Genomic DNA, 13,502 nt, shown 5'->3' on the forward strand with positions numbered 1-13,502 from the left:
TATATATATATATTAAAAACATTTATGTTATTAATTACTAATAATTAATCAACAAATTCTGCGCTTATATTATGAAAAGTTAATATAACTATTACTATATAAAATAGCTAAATGTTGAATATGCAATCCGATGTGGTCTAGTGGCTAGGATATCTGGCTTTCACCCAGAAGGCCCGGGTTCGATTCCCGGCATCGGAGCATTATTTTTTACTTTCTCTACCTTAATATTTCTAGTTTATTCAATTAATGATCTAAATATTAGCACAAATTATAACAATTACAATGAAAATAATAGAAAACAACTTTAAATAAAATTCATAATTGTTTTTTTAATAATAATAATCACATAACAAATAAACTGTAATATTATTGACATTTAATGGCAGTTACAATGCGTACATTAATCTGTTATCTTATCATTTATTTTATCAATATTTATAATAATATCCTTTTTTTAAGTGAAGTTTTTGTTTTATAATATATAGCTTTTGTTTGAATAACTACTCAATAATTATTATTATACTAATAATCATAAAATAACAATATATTTAGTGTAATATATATTTATATAATAATATAATTAAGAAACAAAAAAAAATCTACAGAAAAATAAAAAGACAAACAATTAATTTGAATATCAATTGAATTATTATCTAATTTGCTTTAAAAGGGTTGCATAAAGAGTGTCCCAAAAAACAAATGACTAATCCTTCCATCGGTTGTTTTCATAATCATATTTAGATGAAATGCCTTCAATGGGGTTAATCCTCCACATAATCATCCAATCTCTTTGCTTTTTACGCCATTCAAGTGATGTCGACTCTGGCATCGGAGCGTACACTGTATGAGACAATCAAACAGTCGATCGTATCAAACATTAGGGACTAATCTTTTTCTAAATAATTACCAAATTTCTTGAGCAACACATAGAGCCAGAAGGCAGAGGCAATGATGGCCAACACGCCTGCGGTAATTGACTTCCATTCGCCGGTCGGCGCTCTCATCTCGGCATAAGTCCGACAAAAGCTGTGTCGATATACTGGACAATCAAATCAATAGTTTTAGTTTAAATTAAAGTAAATTCTTTAGTCAAATAAAACAAACATTTTTTCTTGTCATCAGTGGTTAACTGTTTCCAGTCTCCCTTTTCCTTTTCAATCAATTTCTGGAGATCAGTGTCGGCCTCTCTGAACCTAATGGCAGGCATTGGTATGTCGGGTGAGTCGAAGTACGCGTATTCGCCGTTAAGACCAAAACCGACGACTTCTCGTTTGCCAATCTTTGCTCTTCCGAAGTATGAATTGGAGGCAATTATCTGCAACTGATTTCTCACCAAAAGAGCTGATTTAAAGCCTTTCGGCAATTGAAGCATCAGTTGTGAGCTCATTATCATCGACTAAATAGTCAGTCAATGGACCTAATTATGTGACTTTCAAAGTAAACACAAAGTTGTCGACCAAATGACTGACAATATGGACGATCAATACAACAATGTCTTCATTCAAGACTTACAAACACGACATCTATTGTATGACTTAACTCAACACAAGACATACATTACGTCTTAAATTTACCACTTCTTCGCTAAGAATTTCAATAATTTTTAATAAATAGTTATTAGATTTGTTTTGTCATCAATTATCCACTCTTTGTTTGATCCAATCTATTGGTGATCTACTCATAAATATTTCAAATTAACAATAACTGCAGAAAATGAAGACTTTTTGATTGATAACTCAAGACATGAATGGTATGAGTCATTTGATATGACGTCACACGAGATGTGTTTATGTCTGAGAAATGTTTAAATCACTTCTTGTAATCATTGATTTATCTGTCACTACATTATTATACATTAAATTGGATCAATTGATTGGCCAGCAATGAGTGGTCACTTTCGGTACACACAATGGGATCCGCAGCTCATTATATCGCAAATCATTACAATTCAGTCATTGTTTTACACTTCTTTGGGAGTCTTGATATACGTTAGCGATTGTCTTACGGGACACTCACCACAACTGAGCCATATCTTCAACTATCAGGTCTGTCTAAGACTGTGTCCATTAATTCAACTGATTTTAATGATAATTAATTTGACAAATGGTTGACAGGAACTGACCTTCAAGTCAGGACACGGAAGACTCATAATATTATCGTATTTAGTGAACGCGCTGTTCGGGTAAGTGTTGGACACAAATGTCGGACAACAAAGTGTTGGTCTAAGTGTATGTCTTTATTTCTTGATGTATCAGTGCTCTGGTGTTATGGCATTTGGTTCAGAGGGCCAAACCGTGTCTCGATTTTTCAGTTACCACTCATTTAATTCATTTACTCATTTGCTGGACATTTAATGGTCACTTCCCGTCGTCGATGTGGTGGTGGGTCCTCAACATCATGTGTGTCACAATTACCTGTGTTTGTGGTGAGTATTTGTGTCTAAAGACTGAACTCAAGTCCATTCCTCTTACGCTCTCTCAAAAGGCTGACGTTTAGCCACTATTTTAGACGTTTTAGTCAATTGTTTTAATTAATTATAATTTTTGTAAATAACTATTATATATACACATTATATTTGTTTTGATAATATTTATTAAAATTAGATTCAATCATAAAATAACAATTTCTATAATGATATAGTGTTTGACATTATTTTTAAGATTTTTATTTAGATATTTTGTTAAAATATTTTTTTTGTTTTATTTGAACTGTTTTTAAACAATACAATGAATTGACTAGAAATATGAGACTTTCAAATGATTGGCACAAAAAAATTAAAAATTACTATTTATTATTAATATTTATTTCATATCAATCAAAATAAATTTATAATTTGCTGAGCTTTTTGTTTGTTTGTTAATATAACTTTCGGTGTATATATTACTTTAAAGTTTTAGATTAAATCAAACATTTATATTTAAATATTTGTTTCATTGTCTTTAAAATTGTGGATAAAAGCTATTTTTTATATCGAAAAAAGTTATTTCTAAGTTTAGGTTATATTTATGATCACAATTATTGTGGAAATAATATTCATTTCCATCGACTTTAATATTTTTGGTCGGATTTTCAATTGAGACCTAAACAACCTTTTATTGCTTTTTTAGGTTTTGATACATACAATACATTTTGTTTATTAAATTTTGTTAATATTTAGTATCATTTTTTAAAATATATCCGTAGAATAAAGTACAAAATATTATCGATAATTTGTACATTATTTTTGACTACTATATAACTTTTTTTTATCAAATAATTTTTTATATCAAATGGTATCATAAGATTTACTTTAATTTATTAGCCTAATTGACTTTTAGGACTTATTTTGACTTAAACTTTCAAAACTTAATGAAATCTTTAATTTTGTCACTTTTCTTAACTACCGATAATTAAGTGGAATAAGTATTAATAATATTTGTTTAATGATTAAGAATGAAATGGTTATCTCTAATCACAAGCAGACTCTTCGACTTCATTGTCCTCTTCAGGAATGGGATCCTCTAATATGTTAGAACTAATGAATTCCTGTTTCTCTTTTTCGAGTCGTTGCAAAATCTGTATGTTTTGTCAGTTTATAAGGCATTTAACTTAATTATAGTTACAAAACATGAATATCAAATCAGGTGTGACTTGCAATTGATAAAAATTTAACTTAAATGTGTGCATAATTTCCAAATATATCCACAACAACAACAAAAAATTAATGCTTTCAAATTAAAATAATAATATTGATTATTGCATACAAAATTAAGAGTAAAATAGTGATTTCAATCATCAATAATTATAATCTATAACAAATAATATTTAAAAAATAAAACAAAACAGTATATATATATATATATATATTGTGAAAATTATAACAAATAACATATTAAAACCAGATCTAAATTAATATTAAAAAGCTAAAACAATTTTTTATAAATATAATTGCAATCGGGTAATTAAAAACAATATTGAAATTAAAACAATAATAATAATAATAACACAATTTGTGGGAAAAGGCAGTGATATCACAATATTTTTGAGATAATATTAGGGATTCTTAGTTTACCTCTTCGGTCAATATGATGATCCGTCCCTCGACTTTGGGTTCAAGTTTGCAGTACTCGTACTCAATGTTCTCAAAAGATGGACATCGAGTAAGAGTAGATCTTCTGCCATCCAAACTCATCACTTTTTTAAGTTGACCCCTGAGTTGGGTGTTGTCATGTCGTGTCTCGTGAAAGCTCTGTGTCATTGAGTTTAAGTCAAGACTTCCGATGTCATGCATTTTGACAACAGATGTGCGTCGAGAGAGGCAAACCAGACTCTGTCTGTGATTGGTTTTACGTGTATTTCCCGTCAATATTTTGATTGATTCGAAATGATTTTGTACAGATGTGACCATTTCTGGACACTCGTCTTCCTTCTGTAATACTTGACATTCTTTGAGGATATCGTAGCCATCTTTTCCTTGAGCCAAATATCCTTTAGTAACGAGTCTATACTTTTGATTTAAATCTAGATATTCATCGCCAATCTTCATATATTTGGCATTAATACGACTTCCAGGAGGTTTGGATGGATTGAAAGCAAACTTAATTCCAGCCACTTGTGGGAAACGACCCTCAAGTCTGGGCCATTGAGACACACCATTCTCTAATGCTTTCCATATTTGATGTCCCGTTGCATTTAATACAATTAACGGGTCCATCATTGGCATAATTGTGACTAAATCTCTTAGTAGAAATGGTCCTTTGCTATGAATTTGATCACTTCTAAGAGTTCCAGAGTTAAGAATAGCCAGATCTGAATGAGTTGACGCCAGCATAATATCTGCCACTAAATTGCCTAAATTGGTTTCTTTAGTTCGGATCGATGCAAACCTTCCGTCCAAATCACAGCTAATGTGACCCAAAACAGAGTCCATTTTGCCTTCAATTATATCCGAATACTTTTCTAATTCTGCTTTCAATGACTTTTCTTCTTCAAAATCATATGAATTAACATTAATTTCTTTGATCGATATGTCAAAAGATTGTCCTTTGAATGTGATATCAATTCGACTAAATTGCCTAAAATCAGTGCCACTTTTGATAATATACTTTCCATTAACTAATTTAACCTCATAGTCGTGATCGTGTCCACCAAGAATTAGATCAATTTCGTCAACATTTTCAGCGAGTCGACAGTCATTTGGGAAACGCATGTGAGTTAAAGCGATCACAAAATCTACGTTTTCCTATAAATTATTATTATTTAAATTTTAAATATCGTCAAAATTAAAGATAAAAAATATCAAAATAAAGACAATTTTTCTAACTTTTTCTTTAAGAAGTTTAGCCAATTTCCTGCCCTCTGTAACAAAATCAATATAAGTAACATCTTCGAGAGCAAGTGTGGCCAATGTTGCCAACCATTCCTCTTCAATCAAACCAATTATTCCAAACTTTGATAAATTGTTTAAAATTAAAATAATTAATATTATATACAATTATATAAAGATTTATTGAAATTATTAAAAAAAAATAAAATAAATTTAAATAATTACTTTTATGTCAGATTTGTCGATAATGTGCCAAATCTTGCCGTCACCTAATGGGCGGTTAGTTTCATTATCGAAGACATTACTCATAAGCCATGGAAATGATGTCTGTTTTACAAATGATAAGAGATTATCGACACCAAAGTCTGTACAGAAAAAATAACAGTTATTTTCCATTAAAAGTCAAATGAATGGTTAAAATGCATACCAAACTCGTGATTGCCATAAATGGCACAATCGATGTCTAATGCTTTAACAACGGGAATCATTTGCTCTCCTTTGGCAAAAGTGCTCACTATTTGGTTACAAAAATTTGTTTTTTAGCTATCATTAAAAGATCTTCAAAAGTGATAAACACTTACTAATCGATGGCGCGATTATGTCTCCACTGAACAGAACCAATGGATTGAGATCTTTGAAAGTGTTGAACGCAGTGACCATTCGGGCCGCACCTCCTGATGGCTCTTCATTTCGCGGCTCAACGTTATAGCAATCGTTGAAATGAAGAATTGTCATAACCTTTGGTTCGGATGAAGACATTTTGCTGCAGTCATTCATATTGTTATTGTTATTATTATTACTTTCATAGCAATTATCATCAAACGTATTATCAATTGCTGGCATTGTTTGGTCAAAAAAATGACTTAAATATCTTTAATGTATCAAAAATGTATCATAAGATCCAATGATTAGATGAGAGACGCGTTTGTCATTTCATGTGAAGGTCTTCTGCTGTCAAACACTACTAACACAACACTCAATGCATTAGACATAACATAACATAACATAACATCTCTTTATATACACTCATAATATCTCTGTTTCAAAATTCATGCATTCATTCATTCATTCATTGCTTAACCAATTGATTCACTCATTGTATTCACAAAAATATCAATATATATATTGTATATAAATATAATATACAATATGTATCGCTAGACTTATAGACTATTTTAATATTTTATATAAAATATAAATAAATAAAATTATTTTATTTATTTCAATAAATAGATAGTTTTTGCTTCATTGCTTCAAAATTAAATAATATATACAAATGTATATATTTAATCCCAGAGTTAATTAAGGGGGTAGGGGGAGGGTCAAACCAAATGACCCCTCTAAAAACGTGATTTTGTGATTAGCCCCCCCTGACTTTTTTGACCAAATTGAAAAAATTTTGAACAATTGAGAAATGACCCCCCTAGTTTTTAAGCGATAATTTTTTCAAATTATAAAAATTTTAATTGATAATGTTTTATTAAATGTTATTATGTTGTGTGATAACTTATATGAATGTAATTATTGATTAAAAATAAATAACATTACGTTAAAATTAATCTAAATATAACATTATTTTAATTAAATTATTTAACTAAAAAATTAAAAATTAACTATTTGTTGAAAAGACAGTAATCATATTACAATTTAAATAGAATTTTTACATAAATAAAATTATTAAAACAATATATACTGTTTATAATAAAGTTTTTATTAATAATTTTTCTCTTTACTCTTAATTTTGATTTTTGAAAAAATTGTTGTTTAAAAATGAAATAAAAATCTACCCTCACCCTAGACTCTCCCCAAGATTATTTGTTGAGAATTTTGTAAGTTAACCCCCTCCTAAACCCCCGCTAAAATCCAAAACATTGCTTAACCTTGATTTAATACAAACAGTATGTTTTACTACAGTATTATAAATTAAGTAATAAAATAATAATAATAATAATAATAATAGTGACTTAATTGAGTGAATAATTATAATACAGTGTTTAACGGCATTTACTACTAGAAAACTGTTGAAAACAATAATTATTAATTTAATTCAAAAACATAAAAAACAAAATTTTGAAAAGTGTTTTATTTATTTTTTCAAAGATCGCTTAATTGTAAAAAAATAAATATAAATAAAACAAATTCTTGAGATTCTTAACATGTCTTTAAAGCAAAACATTTGATAATATATTTCAAAAATAAAATTTCAAAAATATTATGACATTTTCTTATATAATGATTATTATTTTAGTAAAGTATTAATATTGCATTTAGTAAATAATTAAATTATATTTACCAAATGTATTGCCGCTATAATTGGGCGACAATTGACGTAAATCCTGATAATACTATACTTTATTGTATAATATTATATATAGTTTCAGAAAATAATAATTTTTAGTATAAAATCAGAATTACATTGAATTTTGTTTTTTATTAATAAAATTGTAAAAACATTATAATTAAATACAATAAAATAGATTGTACGCCTTTGTCAATATATTAATAATAGTGTATATTTTATATAAATTTTTAATGCAATAAAACTTAATGTATTTTTAAGAAAAAATACATTTGTCTAAAATTAGCTTATATATAAAATGTCTTTAAATATATAAAATTAGAAATAAAATATATATATTTAATATAAAAAAATAATTTTGCTTTTATGGTTATAAATATCAATGTAGAAAATAAATTTCTTGTAAACAAAAAAATTATTATTTATTAAGCTTATAAAATATCAATAAACATATAAATTTATAGATAGATAAATGTAGTAATAGTAATAATATCAATCTGTAAAAATATGTTTTTGCAAATAATAAATATATACAGAATATTAGAAAAATGATACATGTATAAATTATATAGTTTACTAAAAATATAAATTTATATATAAAATATGAAAATGATATAACATATTTGTACATGTTTATACTTTTAATTAATATTTATTTAATATTGAAGGTCACATATAGCGTAAATTTGTCAGATAATAGGCAATATCTAATAATAAAAATAATTATAATTATAATTAACATTAACTAAAAAACAGACAAGTTTTCAAATTAAAACTATCATTGATTTTTTATAAATAATTTTAATTGCTATTATTAAAAATCAATTTTGAAAATAAAATTAAAATAATAGCCCGCGTATATAATCTAAATTAAGCTAAAAATTTTATAAAGTTTAAACTAAACAATTAGTTGTATTAAAAAATAATAATAATTAACATGTAATTGCTATACACTATATCATATACAGTATAATAATTGATTGCCTTGATTGTGTGAAACAAATTATTATGTTTGCTTAAAAATAATACATGTGTTATTTATTTATTATGATATATTAAATATACACAAACAGTGATAAAATAAAAAATAATAAAAACAATAATAAACTTATCATAAATATTAAAGCGATTACACAATCAAACTATTACTTGTTTGGCATAACTTGTGGAAAGCAATACAAACAAACAAACATTGGTTTCAATGAATTGATGTACTAATCAATGCATTCAATGTATTCAATGACTGCTTTTTGCATATAATTTTGAATTGTTTGCAAACGTTTGCACTTTTAAATGCCTTAAAGTCTAACTCCTGTACTATACTATAGTTTAGTACTGTATAACTAAAGACCTGTTTTTAGACTCAAAACATAACAAAACCTCAATGTTTTGATCACTGCTTTGCTCTATAAATACAATTGAAAATACATTAAAAACGTTTGACGTGTTTTTGATCCCCTAATGCTATAAACAGTACAATGTATTCATCAAAACAATGTCGTAATCTATGAATCAATGATAAGACCATAACATAAACAAAGTGTATGTGTTGTCAGTGTATATGTTGTATATGTTATGTGTTTTGTGTTATTGTTTAACCTCTACTACAGTATAGAGTCTATAGTATAGACTATAGTAGTGTTGTGTATAAACAGTGTGTAACACACAGTGTGTGTAACAGTAAGTCAAACACAAACAACACAAACACCTATTGTTTTGGTTTAGTTTTTTTTCATTGATTTGTGTCGACGTATACCTCACAGTGTGTTGTTTGCCATTCAATGACTGCGGCTATCGGTTATTGTGTCCAATAATTGATTGTCACTTTGGGATCAATTTATGGTCATATAGTCAGTGATATTATTGTAATAATTGACTCATTGTTTCATTAATTAATTAATACATTAATTAAGTCATTGATTGAGTCAACGATTTTTTGGTTGTGTTTTGTAAACAACTCATTGAAAAACAAGTTATAATTGATTTTATTTATTAATAATAATAATAACAACAAAATAAGTTATTTATTGAATTTTTGTTGTTTTCGCCACTTATTTGTCATTAAGTTTTGTTTAATATAAAGTGAATTAATTACATTATAATTGATTAATAATAGTTAATATTGATTGATATGCCCGTCAAACGTATGCCCAACCAATGGTTTAATAAAACAAACATTGACCACAAATCAGACAATGAGTCGATCGGTGGCGAAGATAATAGTTATAAGTCGGCATTGAATGAGTCGGTTGTCGACGATTTGGTCTCAACGCTGACCAATAAGTTGTGCCTTAAGACTAATCATCGTTTGTGTCGTTTATCTCGTCTGAGTCCATACCAGACACACAATTCATCGACACTTAGGTCTCAGTCAAACAACAGTTGTTATTGTTATAAATGCAAGTATTTAGTGGACACCAATGCAAAGGCCGGCCTTAAGAGGTCGTCATCTTTGGGTGCTATGAGTGAAACCTATGAACTCATGAATTTGTTAAAAGAGGGATCTCTTATTAAAGAAGCGGTTAAACGGATCCAATACAAGAGCCGCGAATCGTTGGCCAACAATAAAAACGCTCATAATTTTTATGGCGAAGATCTGAGTGATGAAGACTTGGATCAAAATGAAAACCGTTTCAATCTATTGAACGCTTAACTGTTATTATTATTACTATTATTACTACTATTATTTAAATTATATTTATTTCATCGATATATACATGAGTTATCATTTAATGAATCATTTTTGTCTTCACACCACTATTTGTGTCCTTTTGTTTCTTTGTATATCTTTTTAACCACAAATTTGTTGTTTATTTTTCATTATATACCATATATACAATCGTATATTTATATAAACAGCAATTCATTATCAGAAACTATTTAAAATATATGGTAAACGCAAAAATATATGAACTAATTAATAATTTTTAAATGATGTGTTCACATATAATAAATGTACAAATCTTCTACTATTTCATATTACTATTGATATATACAATATATAAATATATAGTACTATCTTAGGATTAATTAATTTTTAAATGAATTATTTTGAATTTAAATGTTATGATAAATTAAATATATACATAACTTACTTTAAACACTTAATTATTATAAGTTATTTGTAATTTTTTGAAAAAACAATTTTAATTTTTTTTTTTGAATAAAAATGATATTTAATAAACATTTTGTAAGTCAATAAAAATATTATTTATTAAAAATTTACATAAATACAAAACAAGTATAAAAATAATTATCTCAATAAACACTTGTTTTTACTCTTACGTAAAAATGTGTGCTAAAAAAATATAAACAACTTTACTGTAGAGAGTAATGTAATAGTCTATACAATAAATTATTAATTTGTTGAAAAAATATATAATAAAAATAGATAAATATAGATAAAAAAAATATATAAATCATTTTAATAATAAAAATATTCCTATTAATAATTAGGAAAAATGTTGTAAATAATAATATTTACTAAAATTTTAAATATTAAATGTGTTTTTTCTAAATATTGTATATAAATGACATGCATTTTAATGTAAGATATATTATTGTCATTTGATTGGACATTACATATAATGATGATTTTATGTCTTATATGTATACATACATGTGTACTGTATATATATATATATATATATTTCTAACCATTTCTCTGACATGTTTTCTTAGGATTTGACTTTTCATTGTTAGACTTGTTTTGTTTGTTTGCCAGAGAGTCGTTTTGCTGAACACTTTTAATGATTAAGACATAAATAATTACTAGTATTGTGGATATAATGACAAACAAGAATAGACTGGTTTGAAATATAACGTCTTCAATGAATTTATCGTTTGTCACTATTTAAAAAAAATTATTTGCAAAAAATTACCATGCTAATAGTTTGGAAATTATTTATTTATTTATTATTTTTTTTTATCTCTTTTAGATAATGCTTACTCAATAGTCTATATATGAAATATAAGATAATTGCTGCCACAATAAAAATAATATTTAGTACTCCTTTAATCAAAAAACTTAGTGATTTGTTTTCTATTGGATTGAAGTATGAAATAGATTTTACTATTAAATGAGGAATACATATGAATGCAAATATGAAAACATAATCTCTTTGACTGAACAGAATTTTGGCGACTATTCCTATAATTAAATACTTGACCGCTAATTAATAGAGATATAAGTTAATATAAAAAATTATAATAATTTTTGTTATATGATATAAACATTATAAAAACATTAGATAATTTTTATACCAATATTAAATGTAAATGTTATGATATAGTTGGCAACAAAATCAAGTCTATTACGATATGTATCGTTATTATTGCTTATATTTGCTCCTTCCATGTCTTTTGTCTTACTTTTTGTCATTTTGTTTGATTAGCAAATTGATATCACATCTATTATAATATTTAAAATTATTTGTTGTTAAATAACGTGATTATTTATTAATTGCTTAAATACTTATTAAATACAATTTATGTACAATATATCAATTTAATTATATTTACACATTTTATATTAATATACTGCCTATTTATTCAGGTATTTTATATTAAATGATTGTACAAATTAAAAAAAATATATTTATCATTAATTATTCAAAAATAACAAAATCTATTATAATTATATAATTATTTATAGCTAAAAAATATTTCTCTTTAACTAATGAAAATAGTAATAAAGTATTTGATTTTCTAAAATTCTGTAGAGTCGCTAATTATAATTAACGTAAAAGATTTATTTTAACATTATTTTCATCTATTTTTTAAATCATATAAATAATTATAATTAGATTATATTTGTATATTAAGTTTGCAAAAAACCATACATTTGATACATAATGCACTTCATCCACACCATAAATATCACGAATCTCTTGAAGAGTCAATAGATTTCCCATTCAAATGGCATACGATTCGGGAAGATTAGGTGTAAACAAATAAGAGCGACCAGTATTGACATCAATAGCACTGTAAAAGTCAGGTTCGCGGACACCAAATGTCCAGTGAAAGTATGACTCCTGACGAAAGAGGGGCTATAAAACAAAAAGTTATTTAATATAACAACAAAACAATTAATTTATAGTACATTACCTCTATATCAGTACAATACATATTTTTAGTCTCTCCTCCCTGTAATACAATCAATACATTTGATCCCAAGTTTTTTTTCAATCGGTCGACGAGTCGCTGACGATTGAGACGATGGAGAGATGAATCAATACTTAGTGTATGACAACCCATTTGAAAGACACCTTTCCTAATATACATAATATTATCAAATAAATTAAATATTATTGATTTCAAATTGAAATTTTCAATATAAATTCTAATCATTTATTTTAAATTAAGTTTTTTAATATTTAATAATAAATATTTTTACTTCTGTTGAGCCATATTTTAGCCAATATATTGAATTATTTATTATTTTAAAAACAGTAGTAAAATAACTATTATTTTTCAAATATAACTAAATAAAAGATACGAATTATAGCAAAAAAATTACATTTAGCTGAAGTGTTGTCATATTATTGAAATTAAACTTCAGAAGAGAAATACTTTACTACTAATTAATGGAAAAATGATAATTTTTGTTATATTGTTATTGTTATACAAAAATAAAATGTAAATGTTATGATATAATTGGCAATAAAATTAAGTTTATTATTAAGATAGTCATTGTTATCATTGCTTATATTTATTCTTCTTCCATATCTTTTTAATGACTTTAATTAGCAAATTATTTGTCATTTATTGTTAAAAATTATTTATTCTTACAAAATGTAATTATTGATAAAATATTAAATCCATTTACATATATTTCATTAAAATCTTGTGTATTTATTAATTTAGTAATTTAATAAATGATTGTACAAGTAATAAAAA

The 13,502-nt window shown here is 25.9% G+C and overlaps 5 protein-coding genes and 1 non-coding gene across 6 annotated transcripts; 2 read left to right on the forward strand and 4 right to left on the reverse strand.

Annotated features, from left to right (window-relative positions):
* Positions 1 to 126: 126 nt before the first annotated feature.
* Positions 127 to 198, forward strand: Trnae-uuc (transfer RNA glutamic acid (anticodon UUC)). The gene has a single exon. It is a non-coding gene; the product is annotated as a tRNA-Glu (tRNA).
* Positions 199 to 419: 221 nt separating this feature from the next.
* On the reverse strand, positions 420 to 1,539 carry LOC128962665 (cytochrome c oxidase subunit 4 isoform 1, mitochondrial-like). Its single transcript, XM_054309060.1, has 3 exons — positions 1,105 to 1,539; positions 908 to 1,039; positions 420 to 840 (listed from the first exon to the last, which is right to left on the reverse strand). Exons 1-3 carry the CDS (start codon positions 1,391 to 1,393, stop codon positions 704 to 706), a joined length of 558 nt encoding a protein of 185 aa, XP_054165035.1. The 5' UTR covers positions 1,394 to 1,539; the 3' UTR covers positions 420 to 703.
* Positions 1,540 to 1,567: 28 nt separating this feature from the next.
* LOC128962666 (protein SYS1 homolog) lies at positions 1,568 to 2,544 on the forward strand. The gene is made up of 4 exons (XM_054309061.1): positions 1,568 to 1,750; positions 1,882 to 2,045; positions 2,115 to 2,182; positions 2,256 to 2,544. The coding sequence occupies exons 1-4, from the start codon at positions 1,744 to 1,746 to the stop codon at positions 2,494 to 2,496; spliced, it is 480 nt and encodes a 159-aa protein (XP_054165036.1). The 5' UTR covers positions 1,568 to 1,743; the 3' UTR covers positions 2,497 to 2,544.
* Positions 2,545 to 3,277: 733 nt separating this feature from the next.
* Positions 3,278 to 6,349, reverse strand: LOC128962663 (trifunctional nucleotide phosphoesterase protein YfkN-like). The gene is made up of 6 exons (XM_054309057.1): positions 5,887 to 6,349; positions 5,733 to 5,819; positions 5,531 to 5,670; positions 5,303 to 5,428; positions 4,052 to 5,221; positions 3,278 to 3,555 (listed from the first exon to the last, which is right to left on the reverse strand). Exons 1-6 carry the CDS (start codon positions 6,146 to 6,148, stop codon positions 3,448 to 3,450), a joined length of 1,893 nt encoding a protein of 630 aa, XP_054165032.1. The 5' UTR covers positions 6,149 to 6,349; the 3' UTR covers positions 3,278 to 3,447.
* Positions 6,350 to 11,256: 4,907 nt separating this feature from the next.
* LOC128962504 (uncharacterized) lies at positions 11,257 to 12,013 on the reverse strand. The gene is made up of 3 exons (XM_054308877.1): positions 11,868 to 12,013; positions 11,554 to 11,775; positions 11,257 to 11,453 (listed from the first exon to the last, which is right to left on the reverse strand). The coding sequence occupies exons 1-3, from the start codon at positions 11,983 to 11,985 to the stop codon at positions 11,257 to 11,259; spliced, it is 537 nt and encodes a 178-aa protein (XP_054164852.1). The 5' UTR covers positions 11,986 to 12,013.
* Positions 12,014 to 12,517: 504 nt separating this feature from the next.
* LOC128962505 (xaa-Pro dipeptidase-like) lies at positions 12,518 to 13,053 on the reverse strand. Its single transcript, XM_054308878.1, has 3 exons — positions 13,000 to 13,053; positions 12,711 to 12,876; positions 12,518 to 12,652 (listed from the first exon to the last, which is right to left on the reverse strand). Exons 1-3 carry the CDS (start codon positions 13,011 to 13,013, stop codon positions 12,518 to 12,520), a joined length of 315 nt encoding a protein of 104 aa, XP_054164853.1. The 5' UTR covers positions 13,014 to 13,053.
* Between the last annotated feature and the right edge of the window lie 449 nt (positions 13,054 to 13,502).

This window comes from Oppia nitens, unplaced genomic scaffold (genome assembly GCF_028296485.1).
Source record: "Oppia nitens isolate AA-2021 unplaced genomic scaffold, nextdenovo-longstitch-racon4-pilon3 scaffold6_pilon_pilon_pilon, whole genome shotgun sequence".
NCBI lineage: Eukaryota > Metazoa > Arthropoda > Arachnida > Sarcoptiformes > Oppiidae > Oppia > Oppia nitens.